The sequence below is a fragment of the Blennius ocellaris genome (genome assembly GCF_963422515.1).
Source record: "Blennius ocellaris genome assembly, chromosome: 6".
In the NCBI taxonomy this organism is placed as follows: domain Eukaryota; kingdom Metazoa; phylum Chordata; class Actinopteri; order Blenniiformes; family Blenniidae; genus Blennius; species Blennius ocellaris.
Genome location: NC_137655.1, coordinates 13098122 through 13118859, shown reverse-complemented (window position 1 = coordinate 13118859; position 20738 = coordinate 13098122). Strand labels below are relative to the sequence as shown.

The 20738-nt window shown below is 39.4% G+C and overlaps 1 protein-coding gene across 1 annotated transcript in view; it reads right to left on the bottom strand.

Annotated features, from left to right (window-relative positions):
* The window catches only part of erbb4b (erb-b2 receptor tyrosine kinase 4b), a gene marked incomplete at both ends in the record, with an annotated part of 291115 nt that overhangs the window by 66943 nt on the left and 203434 nt on the right, over positions 1-20738 (bottom strand). The window contains 4 exons of the mRNA XM_080497752.1: positions 1187-1280; positions 7599-7731; positions 12498-12697; positions 16291-16381. Of these exons, the coding sequence (XP_080353878.1) occupies positions 1187-1280; positions 7599-7731; positions 12498-12697; positions 16291-16381 (518 nt within the window). The remainder of the gene's footprint in view (positions 1-1186; positions 1281-7598; positions 7732-12497; positions 12698-16290; positions 16382-20738) is intronic.

The window sequence follows — 20738 nt, the reverse complement described above, 5'->3', positions numbered from 1 at the left end:
TTTTACACTCTGTCAGAACCCCCTATTTGCAAAGTCCTCCATGAGAACATGCCCCTCTGTGGATGCTGGCTGTTTAAACCTACCAACGACTGTGCTGAAAAAGTGGATATAATTTGTGGGCACCATTGGAAACAATTGCACCAAATGTCTGAAAGAAGCTCTGTTCTTTATGAAAGACACCTGCAGAGAGATGCTGTCAGATGCTCACTGAGAAAACCGCCGATTGACATAGTCAAGCTGTGAATAACTGATGTCAACTTCCAGAGGCTTGAATCTTTTCTATGTTGCTTTCAGATCCTTTATAGGTCTAACTTAAGACCCACAGCTGTGTATCTGCTGACATTACCTAGGAAGAGAGTCAGTGATCCTAGAAATAACTACAGAGAAAATCTTTTTCTCAATACTGCTGATCTGACTAAGCAGAATAGGCAAACAACAGTGATTTGGAAAACTTGTGTTTCTTTGGGCTTTTTGCACCCCTCCATCATGTCCGAGCAAGAATAAACAGTTTTTTTTTTTGTATTACATGTCATGTTTTTTTTTTTTACTAAATTATACTCAACTCGATTAAATTATAATACAAATATGAATGAATGGATGGATGGATGGATGGATGGATGGATGGATGGATGGATGGATGGATGGATGGATGGATGGATGGATGGATGAATGAATGAATGAATGAATGAATGAATGAATGAATGAAATTATTATTGCAACAACACATCATCAGCAGGGTAAAACTAACCAGTCTCACGGCGGTCTAATCATAACTCACGTTCCCTATTAGTGGGTGAACAATCCAACCCTTGGTGAATTCTGCTTCACAATGTTACCAAGACCATCGAAGGATCAAAAAGTGTCATCGCCATGAATGCTTGGCTGCCACAAGCCAGTTAGGAAATTGCCTATTGGCACAGTATCACCTTAGGATTCATGTGATTCATTCTTAGGATTCATGTGGTTTTTGTACGTGAAAGAGATATGGTGGGGCTTTAGTGCTCTTTTCTTGAGCGTCAGTGGCTGATGTATTACTGGCTGTGCAACAAGGTATATCTCTCTATTGAGCAGATAGAAACAAAGATTAAGTCTTCAAATGGCTCCTCTCTCTATCTATATTGAGAAGAAATATGGGAAATGAAGGCTTTAGTCTTCCTCAATATTGTTGTCTTTGGGTTGAGCTTACCGGGCCATGGCAGGTCAAAGACTCATCGTCAGCTCGCTCACATTGGGCGTCACACTCCACACACACTGAGCCATTGGCATACTCTCGAATGTCCCTGAGAGAGATGATGGAAAAGGAGAGGGAGAAAGGGTGCAATGGGTGAAAAACAGAAAGGGAGAACAGGAGTGAGAGACAAGCGGAGAAGCATTTGTCACTTCGAACAAGAGTGTTCCGTATTATATATTGCTAAAAAAAGACACAGTAATGATGTACTGTGTCCTCAGTTAGGAGAATAGCCTGTTTAATAAAATATCCCTTCTTGCGGGTGTGAAGGAAGCAAAAAAGCAGAGCAACAAGGCTACAGTTAACACTTTCATTTAGAAATACTAAAATATATCTAATATATATATATATATATATATATATACACACACACACATTTTACACAATATTGACATATTTTCCATGATTTAAGGTTTTCCATGATTTTGAACTAATATTTTATTGCATGTACATCACTGCTCCTACTAATAGCAAAGCCGTAAAAACACTGTAAAATAAATGAGACAAGAGGTTTTTTAGGGATTCTCCTATTTTTCTGTATTGTTTGGGTAGCTCACAAGAATCTGCGTGCATCAGCATTAACATTCAAATAACAGTCATTTAGTATATCCAAATCTTTATTTGTTTTGTTTCCTGTCTAAATATGTTTATTCTCCTAATCTCTTTCAAAGACGGCCTCAAACTTCTACTGCAATGGTAAGAGTAACAGCATCCAAATACCAAACAAATTGCAATTGTAGTACTTTATTTTGGAAAGCATTTACAAAACAGGATTTTCTATTCTTTAACCCTGGTTCTAGTAGAGGCTTAAACTGTATGTATGGCAAGTATGGCTGAATGAGGATTTCTATTGTGTGCTGGCTAATGGAAAGCACAGTTTTGCAGTGATTCACCATATAACTTTACAGTCAAAATGTTTCTGGATTGAATCCACTTGCTCTCTTGTGCTTTGGGTGTCTTGACTTCCTCCACCGATCTCTATAGATGTGTAGCAGATTCATTTGCGACTAAAATATAACATTTTATACAATTTAACACAATTGCAAATTTCCCTTTCAAGTTGGTGATGTCAGACTCAATCTGTGGCATGTATGTCGTCAACAAAATTGAAACAACCGGAGAAATGATGAACAGTGGAGGATGACTTAAGGTCTGTAGATACAAATATGGCAAATGAAGTACACAAAATACACAGTTAACCCCCCAAATAAACATACACGGAGATGCACACTAAAAAGCTTGTATCCAATTAGCTAACTGGAACACTGATACCATCACTCACGGGGTTGACACAGTTGAAAGGTGCAGTACCTGCATTAGGTGCAACATTTTCAAAAAAATCAATTTAATTAAGTGCCTTGTTATTCAATTCCTACAATCCCTTTATAAGACTGGAGCAATGCTGTGGCCTCAAGAAGTCATTAAATTTGACCACAGTGCAACTGAGTTGGCACTTTGCCTTTGTCACTACAGCAGGAGAATGAATTTTGGGTCCTTTTTGGTAAGTGAGGGAAGACAGAATGTTCTCAGTATAAGAATAAATGATGCTGTCCCAGTGGGAACTAAATCAAATTATTATTAATTATGCTTCATCTGGCCTTCATAAAACCTTCCAAGAGGCAATATAGGGTGAGCTTTTGTCTGGGTGTGTACTGGTCGAAATAATAGTGACTGCACTGTAGCGAGACGATATCACTACCACTAAGGACTTATAGATGACAGCATTATGCTCTGCTTTACTGAATGATCTGTTTGTTAAAGAATGGAGATAAAGTAGCACATTCACTATGGAAAAAATCTACTGTCTGAGAAAACAAACAACATAAACTTGAGTGCCATTATTCAGATTGTTTTGACTTTTTAATATTTTCAACAACCATGTGCAATGCTTTGCAGTAGCAGCTTGCTATTATCCCCGGGTTTTCCAGGATTAAGTTTCTCTTACAAAGATTAATGTTACAATACATAATGCATTAAATACTGTTTGAGGTGATGTAAAGTTTCAGATGAAAATCACATGCACAAGCTACTCAAGATGAACTAACAGTCACAAAGTCATTGAATAGATATGTTTTTTAAAAGTACACTTCAAACATAGAAGTTGTAAAAAAGTTGAGGATGCAAGTGTGTGGTTAGGCAGAGTAAATTCTCCTCAGTTTTATTAACCTTTTTTATTGATTCCGTTTCCATCCTGTTCATATTTAATCCAAACTACACACACTCTGAGCTGTTGCAGGACAGTAGCCAAAGAGCAGGGCAGGTTTTATGAGCCTTGCTTTAATGCTCATGGTAGTGATAATGAAGATGTGGAGAGACTGTGGCTCTCACTTTCCAGATGAATGGGTGACCATGACCCACCTGGAGACAAGCACTGTGGCAGTATTTGCCGGTAAGTGCCTGCTGTCTCTGTAGTTTCCCAGTCAGACATACCCCAAACAAGCTATGTGAAGGGACTATGAGTGCCCATGAGCTGCAAAGCCCAACATGGAGGAGTGGTGCATTGGCAATTCAGTTTGAGAGAGCAGGAAGACACATGGCATGGAGAAGTCCTAAAACACAAATTGGTTGCTGGAACATACAATGTCACCTCTAGAATCAAGCTCTGCAATTAATGGCGGTCTCTTTTCATGTGTACGGAGTAAGAGCAGCTGGGGGGGTTATGGGCATTCTCAAAAGCCCTCGGCTGGCAGCCAAACACTTGGAGTTTGTCCCGGTGGACAAGAGGGTCACCACCCTGCAGCTTAAAGTCACGGAAGGATAACTGACTGTTGACAGCCGTTTTTGAGCAGGTGGGCAAGGTCATGGTGTAGGCCCTACTAATGGAATCAAACATGGAAAGTGAATAGTCCTGTTGGCATTAATGGGAAACCAGGAATGGGATTGATCATCCAAAACAAATGCCATGTCCGACCACAAAAATGCTCAAAGGTATATTTAGTACCAGAGTTCATTAGATCTCAGGACCTTGACCCAGGCAGTGTGTTGTGGACATTCTGTTGAAGACAGGTGCAAGGCTGTCAATTCATCAGCATCTATCAGTTATTCAGATGGCATGGATTGATGTGGGCCAGACCCAGCAGTTTAGAACACATTGTGGGTAGGCGGAAAATGGCTTAGAGGGGACATTGTTCAAAGGATGCCAACTTTCACCTCATTACGATTTTCTTCCATGTCCCAAAGGATGTTGTGAGCATGGAGCCCAAGTAGACCTTTCTCAAAACCTCTGTTGTGGAAATTGCTAGGTTCAACTTTGGCCAGAGGCTTGTTGGTGCCTGTCAGCATGGCACACCAAGGACAGTAGCAACCATGGGTGTTACCAACTATAAGAAGGAGGCCTGGAAGGCATGGCTGTCTCAATGCAACAGACAGGTATCAGCAGGCTAAACAAGGCCACAGCTGTAGCAGGAGAGGGCATCAGGGAGACCATGGAGAGTGACTTTCAGTTAGCCTTAAAGAGGTTCTGGGGCACCATCTGGCAGCTCAGGACGGGTCAAACGAGTCTTGTGCAAGCTGTGCTCAGCAAGATATCCTTCGACTGTAAATTATGATATCATCAGAGTGTGGAAAGAACACTGTGGATCTTCTGAACCCCGGGGGGCATGCCTCTCTTATGGGAAGCAATTCTGAAGACTTCTGAACTTTCTGAATGTCCCTGGTGGGAGTCATCAGGGTAGTCAAAAAGTTGCATGCAGAGATGATGGTCACTATTTTCAAAAAGGGATAAGTGGAGAGTAGTCGCTTTTTCTCAGGCGATCATACTTCTTTAGCAAACCCAGAAAAGTTTATTCTGATGCACTTAAGCGGTTGAGGAGGGCACGCTGTTTCATGTCACATAGTTTGCTACTGAGTGCAAAGGGTTTTGTATGTGAATCAGCCAATTAAAAATTCCATCATTATCTTATGGGGGGAAAAAGGCATGCCTGCAGGAAAGGATGAAAAACCTTTACTGAGTGGAAGGGTTCATGTGTCTTATTCAGGAGTGATGAAGCGGTTATGTGAGATTGGTCACAAATAGACAATATTGCAATTAATTATGTCATCGTTGACAATGAGTTGTAGAGTAAAGTTTTCTGTTTGCAAATAGATTTACATCACGACACTCACCTATGGCTATGAACGTTGGGTCAAAACATAAAGAATGAAATAGCAGATAACAGCTACTAAAATGAGTCTCAGTAGAATGAGTTTCAAAAGAGTAAGAATTCACCTTTTAAAATGAGTAACTATTGACTAAAATTGAGTTAAATATTTGTGCAAAACTCAGTAAAACACTGCTTATGAAATACAATGTAGGAATGATGAAATGGTGAAGTTTTAGAGCTGCATTTAATGAATCTCCAATGTGGTGGATGATGCACTGCATAAGTGTGCCAGTATCGCTGAAGGTGGTGGTGGTGCTGACGTGCAGGTGGACAGGTAGGCAGGGCGTGGCCCCGTGCGCAAGCAGTGACTGTGACACGCAGTGACACGCCTAGCCCCCCTGCCCTAGCTTCTGGTCCTCCTCATTCCTCACCAACACATCCACCAAAAATCTGTGAATCATGTCATCACCCTCAAACAAAAATAAAAACAAAAACAAACAAAACATCTTTCCAGCTATTCTTTGATGGGGAAACACATTGTAAATGTAGCTGATAAAACGCCCTTGGCAAAGTGGATGTTGTCACTTTTACTTTTTAACATCAAGGGACCTGCTGCTGTCATGATGCTCTGCAGGGGTGCCTTTTGACTGAAGAGTCTACACCACTTCTTAGGTTGTTTCTTTCAACCCCTGGCTTCTAATATCATCCTCAATAAACAGACAAAAATACCACTCAGCTTGAAGAGTAAAAAGCCTTGGGCTGTTTATCAAAACTCTTTTTATGAAAAGGTGATGCAGGAGCTCTTCAACCCATAACTTAATATTGTTTATATTCATACCCAAATAGGCTGAGTTCACTTAAGAGGCCAATGTTCTACCCAAAATGACCATTAAAATCAATTTTACTACAGTTCCAAGAACTGTTTAACAGGGCAACTTTCAAGTGTGATTTGTCTTTGTGATGATGGTGATTTCTTTAAAAAAAGCAAAAACTTGAATTCACAAGTTTGCACGTGTTGTAATGAATGCGATCATTCAAGCATGGGACAGGACAGGAAATCTACTTGTGTCTTAGTAGCTAAAATGAATTGCATGAACCCTTTCCACCACGCGAGTGCAATTTTTTTTTTTGTGTGCTAGTTTCTCGGTGAGTGGAAGCATGGACAGTTTACTTGAGCCCTGTCCACTCCGTCAGAGGACTCTTGTCGGTTACCATAGTGACTTTTCTTGCAGCAGCAGGCCATCTTCAAGGGCTGTGATTTACCATACAGGATGGTGCTCATGGACTGGCAGGGAATCTAGCAATCTTTGAAATTAAATCGTTTTTATACAAGGAAGAAAATAAGTCTGAAAAGGTTACAACTAGAAGTGCTGCTCGAATCTGTGCTACAGGAAGGCGCTCTACATTGTAATGATAAATGGACTTTTGTTTGTGACATGCTAACAGAGCATAAATGTGTTTCAGAATATCATCCAACACAATTAATGTAACTTCCTCAATATTAGTATTTACCTTTCTTTATTTATTTATTTTTTTTTTATTCAAGCAACGCCTCATTATCTGTGATTCAGTGACACATAAGTTGAATGTTGCAGTGATGCCATATTTAGTCTGCCTGTCCTGTAGCAACATAACACATGAGTTTGGCTTGGTTTCATCTCCTATGTGAATGTTGCAAAGCAAAATTATCATATTCAACATGAAGTAAAGGTGGACAAGAACAGGGTCAGTGGTGACTTTGATTAATATTGGAACAACAACAGACAAATGTGCTTTGTAAAATGCATTTGTGCCCAAATGACATAGATGCAAGTAATCCGTATATTTATGTGCACTGGCACCAAACTGAGTTGCATTGGGATTTATCTAGCAGAGAAAATATGATGATAAGATGCATAAGAGAAAACAGAAAAGATGAAAAATGCTGTTTCCACCAACTGTACATCTTCATTTTATCAACACTTTAGTGATGTGATGATGGGAACTGTTCACCTACAACAGACCTGTACTTTTCCGTTTCGATTGATTCTATTTTTGTTGTAATTTACTATCTGATACACATTGCACATTCCTGCCTGTCACTATGAGTTTTTTTTAATATGAAGAAATGCAATTCCTTCACTATTTATCTGCCATCTGTTGTTTCACCATCAGACTTGTAGCACAAATGACATCAAGCCTCAAACCAAACACCACATCAAAATATCTACAGCTACTTTTGTCTGTCATATCGATGGTGCATTGATTCCATGTAAGAGTGGATGTGGACATGCATATGCATAACTTACCCTTCGTATAGGTTGCAGGTATCCACACAGGTTCGCCCACGGCTGAAGTATCGACAGGACATGCACTGGTCTGGGCCAGGACCCCAACACCCAGCGTCTGAACACAGTGGGTCACACACCATGCGCTCCTTAGCTGCCCAATACATATAAACAGAAAGAAAGACATTAGAGCAGAGGATTGTAACTGTGTGGATGCAATTATTCTTTGATGACTCAGTGCTGACACATAAACTCTAAATTCCCCTAAATTAGCTGGTTATAAAATTAGCCAAACTAATCTCATTACTTACAGTGCAAAAAAGACACAGGGCTAGATGTACTGAAGCACATGCAATTTGTGAGGACTTAGTTTTTGCATGAAAATTCTCCACCTCCACATTGCAGCTGTTCATTCGTGGTGACCTATAAAAAGCTGTGTTTTTGTCAGGACAACTTTCCTAAACAATATCAGGGTAATTGCAGCAAAACAAAGGGATAGGGGTGTGTCTAAAACTTAATAGTGAAGGATTAAGCTATTTGTTTTTGGGAAACAAGAAATTGTCAGACAAAATAGCGTCACATAACAATTACCTCACGGAAAAAACTGACAGATAAGCTGGTTAGTCCCACTAAATACTCCCAGCAAGTTTTTTGTTTTTTTTCCCCGTCAAACATTACATCAATTAACTCAGTTCAAATAAGGACTGGGATGGTGGCTTAGTATAGGTGGTGCTACCTCTACTTACTGGTTCCAGTGCTATGTGATGTGGTTATTTTTTCATTTGGAAATGAAGAAGCCACTTCATTATTAAAAAAAAAAAAAAATGCTGAGCAAACAATGACAAATCACCAGCGGGAGCCAATATGCACCTGCAGATGCCACACAGAATTGTTGATATAACATAGACCCATAAAAACATGACATACAAAACCAGTATAGAAACATTGTATTTATCACCTGTGTTTAATGTGAAATGCAGACTTTCTGCGTTTTGTGTTGTGATAATTAGTGCTTTTTTTTTTTTTTAAATAAGCTTCGAAGAAAGTATACTGTCTTACTAAACCTACATCCTCAGATGCACATGAATAGTAAAATCCGCTATAGTCAGCTGTTTGGGTGACCATGTATATCCGCAATAAAAGCAACCTTTTATTTACAAAGAAACAAGTGCGAGATGAGTAGGTGTTATTTTCTTTGCATTGCATTCAGTTATAAAAAAGGGACAAAACAAAAAGGCGCCATTATGTCAAGCAATCGGTATTCTATTCTCTCAATTTCTGCCACACCGTTTTTTTCATATTCTACCAAATGATCAGGCTATTACATCTGCTCCATAATGGCCTGGATCTCTTATCTCTTTCTCTCGTTCCCTTTTGTCTTCCCCCCCTAGGACTGGGCTCTACAAAAGGTTGCTATATTTGAGGCCATTACAGTGATAAAATGAAAGTGTTGAAGTAACATGGTGACAGTACCACAAATACATGGGAAACTTTTGTCATCCGATCTGGGTCAGCCATGATTTTTCCCAGACTCTTTCGCTCCTCTTGTCTTTCTTTCTGTTGGGCTGTGAACCTGGCAATAAAAGGGCTCCTGCTGTTTTTCGGCATCCTGGCCATGTGTAAGCCAGGGGCGATGCCTCAGTGATAACCTGAGCCATGCTCAGAATGCTTAACAATTCCGACAGAAAGATGCAGATACATGAACGAACAGAAATCAAGTGCTCCTTTTGAGGGCACAGAATGAAAGCTTTGTCTTTCACAGGAGACAAAGCGCCTCTGTTGAGCTTCCAGCACCAAAGGTAAAGTGGTCAGTAAGAAAAAGAGGCATGGAGCAATGGAAAACGCTGGCATTGCTTTTAATTTATATGAGGAGATCAAACACACAGCCGCTTCTGATCAAGTAGCCAGACAAGTGCCTGTTTGGTATCCGAGGGCTGAAGGATAACAGGCTGTGATGATGGATAATTTACATAAAGTGAGCAGATATGATTAAAAAAAAAAAGGAAATAGGATTGAAATAAACAATAAAACACCTCATTAAAAAAGACGAGAGTAACAGTAGTGACTACAAGAAAAGAGAGGAGACAGTTGCCTCAGTTTTCTGCATCCCTCACCTCTCATCCCTCTCAACAATGGAAGCATTGAAAGCAACGCATCACAGCCACTGAGACGCCTAAACAGGGGAGAGGGGCAGCTGGGTAATGATCCTTTTCTATGTGCAATGCAGAAGTGTTAAATAATTCTAATTAAAAAACAGAAAGGAAGAAAAAACAAAAAAATTTAAATATGTTGTACATATTCATTAATTATTACAATTTTATTGCAAACTCGTAAGAGATGCATTCATTTCTGTCTGACATCAAGTCATTTCATTAAATGGTTTATTAGGATCATAGGGCCACCTACTCTTGGGACTCTTGTTAATTTGTTTGCCCTGATATAGTGGCAACTGAGTGTCTTGATTGCTTCATTCTAGAAAGAATCCTTTCAAAATACAAACATAAAACTTTGTGCAGCCCGATCCAGGCAATGTCTGGCTTACTCTTTTACAGATAAAACCACATCATTTGGCAATAAAGACGTTTACAAAGCTGTAGGTGACTGCAGATGCTGGATACCAAATAACTAAATGTTATTCCTAAATATGACATTTCTTCAGTCCTGTCAAATAGTCACCGCTTGTTTCTTAAGCTCACTTTCTCAGACCAAAACAATTATTTTCAATGACAGTTGAAGGTTACATAAGCAGATCCATGAGTCTTTACATTTAAAATACATGATCGATTGTTTGACTGTTGGAGACGAGCAGTGGCACATGTATGAGACAATAAATTCATCAATTAAGTGCAGAATATAGCGTGCACAGACATTGGATTTTCTGCTTGTACAATCAATCTACAGCAGCACATTTGATTTGAGGACAGCAGGGACATTTCCATATTGCTGCAACTGCAGAGACATTCGCATGAAAGTGTGGGCAGATGCACTCGCTTTCTCCTCTGTCTTTAATGCCCTGTTACGGTGTGATGCCTGCCCTTTTGCAGTCCCTGCAAGGATCAGTCAAGTTTAGACACACGCACATGCGCGCACGCACACACGCAGGACCATGTCAAGGATGTGACTTTTGTATCTCACCGGTCTTCAAAGTGTCTGCAGTGTGTGTGTGTGTGTGTGTGTGTGTGTGTGTGTGTGTGTGTGTGTGTGTGTGTGTGTGTGTGTGTCTCCGTGGAACTGCCCAAGGAAAAGGAGCACATGAACAGTGAAAAGGGGCCAACTCAATAATGCAAATACAGTCTCATTAATGAACATTATATATAAATGAATAATGTTTTAACACTTCTGGCAGTGACATAATAAAAAGTTCTTCCATTTTTAGAAATCTTTCAGTCTTTACTCTTATTAATATGAGCTTTTAGCTCAATTTCAATCCATGGAACCTTGAACCCTCTGAATGCTCCTGTTGGTTCATTTGTTTAATTGTGGAGTCGGTGTTGCTTTCAGAAATTACAAAGCCAATACCCTCAATCTACTATGACATAATAGTAGCAGACAGGTCAAGAGTGTTTTGAGTGTATTCTGAATTTGCATGTTTAGCATCACTGTTGCCTAATTTTCCAGAAAGAACAAAAAACACTTTTATTCACAGAGAAGGAAAAAACAAATTTTGATTATTCCATCAAAATAACCACATTGATAATTAAAACTAGAAAACCTTTTGAATTATTAGGGTGGACCATAATTTTCACATTAGGCCAGACACAAGTGTGTCCCTTATTTTGACACATGGAGATGTTGAGGGAGTAATGATAAAAAGACCTAATTTATTAGAGCTACTCCTCTGAAGTCAAAGCAAACACCATTTTACAGCCATGATTGTTGAAGCTTTGGCAGATGTAGTCCTCTGAGCTTACAGATAAATGCTAATTATGGGACCTAAGATACACTCTACCCTTTAACCCACACACATTATGAATGGAGTCTAAATTTGTTGTATGTGTCAATGTGTGTCGGCGCGATGTGTGAGAGGATGCTGAAAAGAAATACAGGTGAAGTAATAGCAAATATATATTGTTGAACAATAGACATGCAAGGTGTTTACCAACCTAAAAAACATATGTATTATGGCTGACCTTCAGCGCTTTAGCGACCGACTTGGTTAGTCAAATTGTGTGTTAAAGGGCCATTCCCATCTTAATAGAAGTAAATATTCAGCACGCGTGGGCGTATCTTAGCATGTTCTCTCAGCTAGTCAGTGATTGATTTCGATTGAATGTTATCCTTCCGTGGAGTAGCAACCTGACTTTTCTAAAAATCCATATCAGTTTGAGGTGGTGAGTGAGACAGTTGGATGTGGATTGTTTGTATCACAGACTTAAAATATTTTGGAAACACAATGCATTTTGTTTGTTTGTTTATTCCTGTACAGTTTGGACCTTGACTATAAAATATACAGAAGGAAAAGTTGAGGCCAACAAATATTAAGAGGATAGTTTATGTTTAAGACATTGCATAACATGAGCTCCGTTGTGAGAAATCTCTATATATCACGATCAGAAAGAGGTGGTCTTTTACAAACATGATGTGATTTGAGAGATTCTGCTTGATAAGTTGTGTTATTGGCTGCTCTGCATTTTCCAGGAGTCTCCACAAGTCATTGCGATTTTCTCTGCATACTATAGACTTTATGTTGGGTGTCATAACCGTGATTCAAGTGTGAATCTGCTATACTCGACCTAATGCACTGGCATAGAGGACTGTAGACCAAAAACTTAAAAATTGGTATATCTTTGCAGTATTTAAGCGACAAAAAAAGAAAAGAAAAGAAAAAGTCAGTCATACAGAAACAGTATCCAGCATTGTTTGTTATTATGCATGACAACATGACACCTTGTACTTCATGGGACTTAGACATGGACTTACAGCACTCCTCTGGACTTCTGTTGTTACGGACCAAAACGTTCTGGTTCGCAGCGCGAAACAGTCTTGTCCAGTTGACGGTGTTGTAGTAGCAGAGCTGGCTGTTCTCTGCGATGTGGACGTTGCCAGCGCTGATTTCTTTCAGGGACTGAAGCTGCAACGATGAGATACCCTGCTGCTTTAAAACCAGCAGGGAGATCCCACTGAGAGGGCAGAATGGGTAGAGGTGAGAGGAAGAAAGAGCCAGATGGGTAGAGGAGAGAGGGGAGAGTAGCAGGAGAAGAGGTGGAGTACAACGGGGACAAGAGAGGGACAGAAAGGGAAAGGACAGAGGCCGACACAAAGGTGAATTAATTTCACAGGTTTTGATGCCACTCAGGTTATTTTCTTTGTAAAAAAAACAAACAAAAAAACCCAAATATATATATATATATATATCTAAGTTTAGTTGCAAGCTCGTTCCTGTGTGTTAGTTGTCTTTTTAAAGAGCAAAATACAAAGAAATAAACCGACAGGCTCCATTTGCCTTATGTCTGTTGCTATGTTACTGTGCTGAATTACTTAAATCTGCCATTTTCAGATGCGAAAATGCTGCATTAGTGTCTATATATATATATATATATATATATATATAAAAAATACATAAAATACATAAATAGATAATGTGTATGTACACTAACTATGAACCTGAACAAAATCGCTAATGTGAAAACAGACATTGTCCTCATGGTTAAAATGAATAAACTTATTGTGGGTACTTTGCACCAAATGGATTGCAATCTGTCTGCATTGAAGGGAATCTCTTAAATATTCTGTCTTCACACAAGTCTTGTTTAGCACTTAACATTTCCACTGAATTTAAGACACTAATGCAGCATTTTCGCATCTGAAAATGGCAGATTTAAGTAATTCAGCACAGTAACATAGCAACAGACATAAGGCAAATGGAGCCTGTCGGTTTATTTCTTTGTATTTTGCTCTTTAAAAAGACAACTAACACACAGGAACGAGCTTGCAACTAAACTTAGATATACTTCCTTGACTCTGGAATTGTGTTTAACCAAAAAATGAAGTAAGACCAATACCACAACATTTTTTTTTTAAGTAACTGTTATTGTTGTAAATGCTTCAAACTAAATATGCATATAAATCATTTGAATAGAAAACCAAAACATTTAAATAGTTATTTACAAGATGGAATCTTATGGTTATAGAAATGTATTAGATGTTGCAATAAAGATATTTAATTTGTTTCATATACTTTGTGGCCACACGGCAGAGGAGCGGTTGGCAGCCAGCCTCAGAGCAGTAATGTCCCCCTGGGAGGCCTTTCTGTGTAAAGTTTGAATGTTGGCCCTGAGGATGCGTCAGTATTCTGTAAATTCCCGTTTCAGAGGAGAAATATGCACTGAGACCATTTGTGTGTCAATAGTTGCCAGTATGTGTGAAAACAAGTGGGTTTGGATGTCTCTGTATTTGTCCTGTTATGGACTGGTGACCTTTCCAGGATGGACCCTGTCTTCACCCACAGTCAGCGAGGACTGGCTTTGAAGACTCCTGACCCAGAGTTTTATAAGGCTGTAAAGACTAATAGATACATTATGTTTGCATTTAGTGGCAGTAATACATCTAACCAAAGGTATAACTTGGTCAACAAAAGTTTGAAAAAGGAAGTGGCCTTAATTTTGAACAAATCAAAGGATCAAATGACTAATGAGGTTTCACGTGACATGTGAGCAACATCGCGACGTAACAACAGAGCATTTTAGAGAGACAGAGCATGTTGTAAGAATGGGTAGAAGGTTGAAAATTAAAGATATGAACATTTTCATTTAAACAATGTTGTGCATAATCTGAAAATCTCACAATCAACACAACAGAATCAAACAAACTATTCAACAAATGTGGTGATATCGTTATGTGCAAAAGACAAGACCAAATGTTAATTTCTGTGATCTGTGGGCTGTCACAAGGCACCGTACATAGAGCAGGCATTGTTTTCTACTGAAAATGTGCCTGTTTTTCTTCAACAAATGTTAATTTAACATGGACCACAACGTGGTCAAATGAATGAAAATTTGCTTAGAAACAAATACGCTGTTTCTTGTAGACTAATGTGGAAAAGGACCAACTGCCTTATCATCAGCTCACAGTTTAAGAAACATGGCTGATGGTTTGGGGCTGCATTAGTGCCCATGGTGTGGAAGGTTACACATCTGGAAAGGAAAAAAAAAAAAAAAAGAGCTTTTAGAACTGTATCTGCACCCATCCAGACAATCCCTGTTGCAGTTAAGGCCTTGCATATTTTAGCAAGACAATGTTGGACCAAACCCTGCATCCAGCACAACAGCATGTTCTCACAGGAGAGGAGTCCAGATGTTGAACTGGCTTGACTTCAGTCAAGACCTTTCACCGACAGAAAGCATTCAAAACATCAAGAATAACACACCCGAAGAGAACACCAAGGACTCCTCAGACGCTGCCTCATACAACATGGGACATAAAATAAATGCTTCAACCGGAACTCCAACGACTTTTCTCCTTTTCTACCACATTTTTACTTCAAAGAAGAGGGTATGCTGTACTGTGGTAAACACGGCAACAGAAATGTTCCTGCCATCGCCTTAAAATATTCTAAATGACAAGATACAAAAGGTAAAAACCTGAATCAATGAGAATTACAAATGACTGGCTTTAATTTACTTTTTTTAAATAGAGTTGTATAGCTTAATATGTTTTGAAAATCATTGGAAATAAAGAGCATCTTTCCCCCTTCAAAGCAACTTCACTCATGTGCCATGTCAGAGCCATCAGATAGACGGGGAGTATGCGGGATCAAGCACGGGGGCAAGGGTGGGTGGCAGCCTGTAATTTGTACTGCAGCCTGCTGTTTCCATCTGCAGGCAGGTGCACGGCACAAACACACATTTTTACACACACTTGTTGACCATGCACCTGTGTGCGCACACACACGCACTGACAAAAGCGTGTTGAACAGGCTGCCGATATTTGCTTTGTTTCCATCCCCATTTTTAGAGTACTTTTTTGAAAAAATAAAATACCTCACTGAAATCTAAATGATAAATAATTACGTTGTATCAGCCGGGTTCGAACAACTCAGCTGTCTACTTAAATGTCAAAACAAAACCATGGCAGAAGCTTGTTTAAAGCACAGTGTTTTTGGCAACAAATGCATTTGGCAACATTTGAATGCACAGCAATTACTAATAAAAGCATAACAAACCAGAAACTGAATTTGCATAGAAAAATGTTTAAACATAAATTTCTAGGTAAGCATGTGCACATCATGTGCACAAAATAATCTGTTCCTTTCAGTCTACATTTGTCTGCGCAGTAATACAGTTTAATTGAATAACATACGTTGTGCTTTAAGTTCGTATGATAATGCAAGAAACACTAATACACATTTGACCTTAAATATTTCCCTGAAGCATGTCAAAATGACTGTTAGGCTTACCTGTAAGAATGTGAACGAATATTAAAATGCTTTAACTGGTTATCCAGGATAGAGTTCAAATATGAACCCTTTATTGTAGCACATCAACATATTTGGTAGCATTCTTTTATCATGTTTTTTCCAGAATAACAACAAATGAACAAAAATCATAGAAGACACACACAAATAGTCTGTTGTGTAATATATTGAAATAGGTGCTGATACATAATTAAAAAAATAAAATTGTGTCACTGTCTAGTAAATTGATTTAAATATTTACATGATGTACAAACCAAAATACTCCACATTGTGCACTCAACAGTTTTTTTAAACAGGTACCTGTACAAAGCTCTTCCACCAATAGTTGCCAGGTTGGAGAACACACTCAAGTCTGTCATGTTGTCAGGCCAAGACTGGATGTTAAGAAAGCCTAAGTGGGGACACAGACACACAGTTTATAATGAGTCACTGTCATACTTGAATCACCTGTCTATCTCACTGTCCATTTTACACAGTGATGAAAGGAATAAAGAGAAAGGGGAGACATGACATCCCTGTCAGGAACATTCCAGCGCCACAATAACACCTGTGTCTCATCTAAAGACATCCAAGCAGTCCTAAACCAGAAAGAAATGTACACATCCACAAAGAACGGTGGTGCCAGTTATGTCAGGAGCAAGATCAGACATATCAATGTTTTTGCATTTTCCTATATCAGGCTCTCCACTGCTTAATCATTTAGAGGATTAAATGAAAAGCTGAGAAGATGTCTATGGCTCATTTAGGATATTCAATAATGGATTCAGGAATATTAAATATTTAGTAGAGGAACAGTAGGGGAGTGCAATCCCCAAGCCAGCAGCAGAGGACAAACAACAATTGGATGATGCTATGAGACCAAGGGGAAAAATCCATAAAGGAAGGATGAAGAGAGGGAAGGAAAAGGGTAGATGTCCAGACGAATATGATGAATGTAACATTAGAAAACATAACATTTCTTCAACATATAAAAAAACACACCAAGACCAGCTGTTGCATTTCCTTTTTGATGAAAGAAACAAGTCAGACAGGGAGGTGGTAGGAGTGATGGGCATTACTGTGCACTCTCTAATCAATGAACAGTATCTGACTCCATTATATTAAACTGTGTGATTTCCTCCCAGAGGACGCATCATTTGTTTACTCAGAACAGGAGGAATGGTGGTGAAAGGTAAGCAGAATTTCAGAGGAACAAGAGCTCTCTTGGCTCATGGACAAGACAGCGATAACCTTCAACGGCACCTTTATCAGTTTGTAGACAGCATTTCGTGTGCTCTGTCAATCCCAGCTGAGCAGTAGCAAGGTCTGAATATACACTTGTTAGGAAAGTGAAGATGATGAAACAACAAAAAGTTTGAAAATTGTAAAAAAAACAAAAACAAACATTGAGCATGGGTCATGCAAATGAACAAGGGCAAAATTTGAATACATTTTAAGAGTAACCCCTATGCAGGCTGTGCAAGTGTTCTGGTGTACAGGTTGGAGGAAAAAACAAATTCTTCTAATATGATGAATATTAACAACAATCCACTCCATGCTTAGGAATTGCAATATATAGAGGATCATTTTAGAAAAAGTGTATGGAACAGTAGATACACTGCTGGGAAAATACTTGTTTATGAAATGTAATTGCACGTTTGGTATTTGTGCACCTCGTCTCTCATGGCGTACACTTTATGCAACTGTGAGGGTCTCTCAACTCGGAGGCAGCAGTGCTATGGAATCGTTAGGGCTGTACTTGCCGACACTAATTGTCTTAATGACAAAACCTGCAGTGCTGAGACACCTCACAGCTCTGCCATAGAGCCACTTCAGTGAGGCGGGAGTGCTCTCTACTTCGAGATGACAGCTGACAGCTTCCTGCACACTTGCTCATACTAATGTTGGATTTGTGCGAACAGCGTATAAGGCACAAGTAGCACAAGATCTCCAAGTACAAATGTGTCGATACTGGGTAAAAGATCACGGAAACATATAATGAAGCATTATGGTGATTTTATTTTTTCCATTAACTTGCATTAGGTTGAATGGTCATTTTCATATGTATTTTATTTTTGGGGGCAAAGATACTCATTGTTAAACTAACCAGGCAAAATATACTCGAGGTCACAAGTTTGTCACTGCAGGATTCATAAAGTCACATTAGAGCCAGCCCATTAAAATTGACTGTACAAATGTGTCAAAGTCCGTAGCACACTTCTGCTTGTCTATACTATCAGCATTGCAGATTGTGGGGCAAACGGCTCCATAACCTGCTTTGGTCTATCTCACTGACATCTATGACTCCCTGTAAAAGAACCACTACTTAAGTAGTTTCACCAAAGTAGCAAGAAAATGGGTCAGACTCTGGCCAGAGGGAGCCACTGCAGATGTACAGGATTGCTGCGAACACTTGGGCTGTAGCATCATCCCAGACAGTGGTGACGACAGGGCAGACAGGCAATTGTGCTGAAGACGTTGTGAATCCCATCTCAGTATCTGCCAACCAGAGGCCATGGATGACAAAGTGAACTATCTGCAACTGAGGACCAGTGATGCAGGCTTCTGATCAGCAAACAAAGCTGCCCTAAGGGAGAGGTAAATTGTATATACGTGGAGAGGGAGGGATAAAAAAATAAATAAAAAAAAAAAAACACTCAAGGCTTAAGGTGCAGGGGAATGTAGGTCACAATAAGCCACAAAACCAAAGGTTTGTGTTGGTATGACCATGATGACTCCCTTTTTGATGGACACAAACAAGTCTATGCACAGCCTAAAGCACAGAATGTATCAGGAGGAAAAATTCATTTAAACTCCTGAGCTGGTCTACCATGTGGCCATAGGGTATGTGCACAACAGTTAACTCAAATAAAGCAATAGTTGTGTTCCAAGATGTTTGGACAGATATCTGGGAGAAGAGCCCAGCATGAAAAGAGTGCAGTGCTCAGTTTAATGGTGCTCGCAAGTGTGGTGAAAAGTAAGGGCTGCTAAACTACACTTAACAGTACATATAGTATACAGACTACCGAAGAGGCATTATTGACTGGCTGTTGGCTGTTTTTTAATCTCCATTTTATACATTGAAGAGGATACCTACTGTATATGTGGTACAGTGGGTACACAGTTTATTATGATAGGAATCCAACAGTCACATTACCTGCAAGAAAATATTAAGTTAAGTCTTATAAAAAAAAACAAAAGAAAAGAAAATACAGTAAACAAAATGGTAAAAAAAAAAAAAAAAGGCTTGCGTGCAATAAACAGTGGGTGTTCCGCTGAAATTAGTTGCTACAGCAACACAGAACCGAAAAGTCAACTGTGGAACCACTTTAAAGCAAAAAAAAAAAAAAAAAAAAGAAAGCTTAACTCCTGGAAGCTTCTTCAAGCTGTTCACGAGCAAAAACACCTAACGCATAATAAAAACAGCACCAACATGATTAAATGTGTCAAGAACCCTATTACTTAAAGTTTTAATCTGCCTTAGCCCGTGAATGATCCGTATTCATGGCTGTGATCAGCATACAATGTTTGGTTAAAGCACTTTCGCCTTACAGCAAGAATATCTTCTCTGGCTTCCAACTCCAAGTCCACAAACACATGAGGTCTCTAAATTTACTGTAGGTGGTAAAGAGTGTGTAGGTGGCTTTGGATTCGCCCAGTAATGGATTGCTGACCTGTCTAGTGTGCACTTTGGCCTTCAAGATTGACACTGCTTCTCCAAGTTGGAAAAAAGCAGGCATGACAGATGATTGACGGATGGATGAATCTGCACTGGACTTGATCAGTGTGCAGAGGGAAATACTGTATGATACATCAACAATAACAATAAGGTCTCGACAATGTGTTTATATGACAAGCAAGCAGACATCTCATAAATTATGTTTTTGGAAAAAAAAATGGCTTGGGTGTGAATCACAGAATGTATTTGTATTTATTTATTTTTTGAATTGGGAAAAGAAAGTGATATATGAAAGAAAAGAAGCAAAGAAACAGCAGCTTGAAATAAATCAAATGAATGTAGTTTATTTCTTGTTTATTCTTTTTCCTGCTCACACAGATGGTGGAGCTGAAGGAGAGGAGGTGCTGAAAGATTGCAGTGTACTGAATACAGTACATGTAATGGACATGACATCTCTGGGTCAGCTGCTTTGCATCTTAGATCAGCAAACACAGGGGTGGCAGCAGGGCATATTTGCTATTTCAGAGCTGGAACAAAAATGGCAATTTATGGAACAGAAACTACATTCTCTGCATTATATTATATGCAGTTGAATTCGTCTTAAGAAGAGAGACTGACTTTATGCTATGGTATAGTGTCTCTGCCATCTTTTCACCTGCAAATGAGCAATTTGTGCAGGAAAGGGAACGTGAAAAGATCACCCAGCAGTCATTCTTGCTCTGCTATGAGCCACATCAGTAGTATACCAGATCCAACAGTGAAATACACTGTGGAACCACTTAACACAGAACACCATGAGCTCACAAGCAAAGGTTAACAGTTCATAAGCTGTGGTAATTATATCCTGAGTCTAAACACTGACAAACCCATTTATGCTAAGTGGTGAGTGTTGATCGCCCACTCTGACCGGTTGAAATGTCTTTGAAGATCCTGGGGGGAAAAAAATGAGCGAAGCAGCGAAAGGCAGCGAGACGGAAAAGAATTGGAGACCGAGAGATAGGTGTGCTGGTGTGGCCGATGAGAAGTGTCTGCCTGCGCAACTCATTTGGAAGCGAGAGCAACGCTACTCGTGACCTTGAGGTCACGGAGA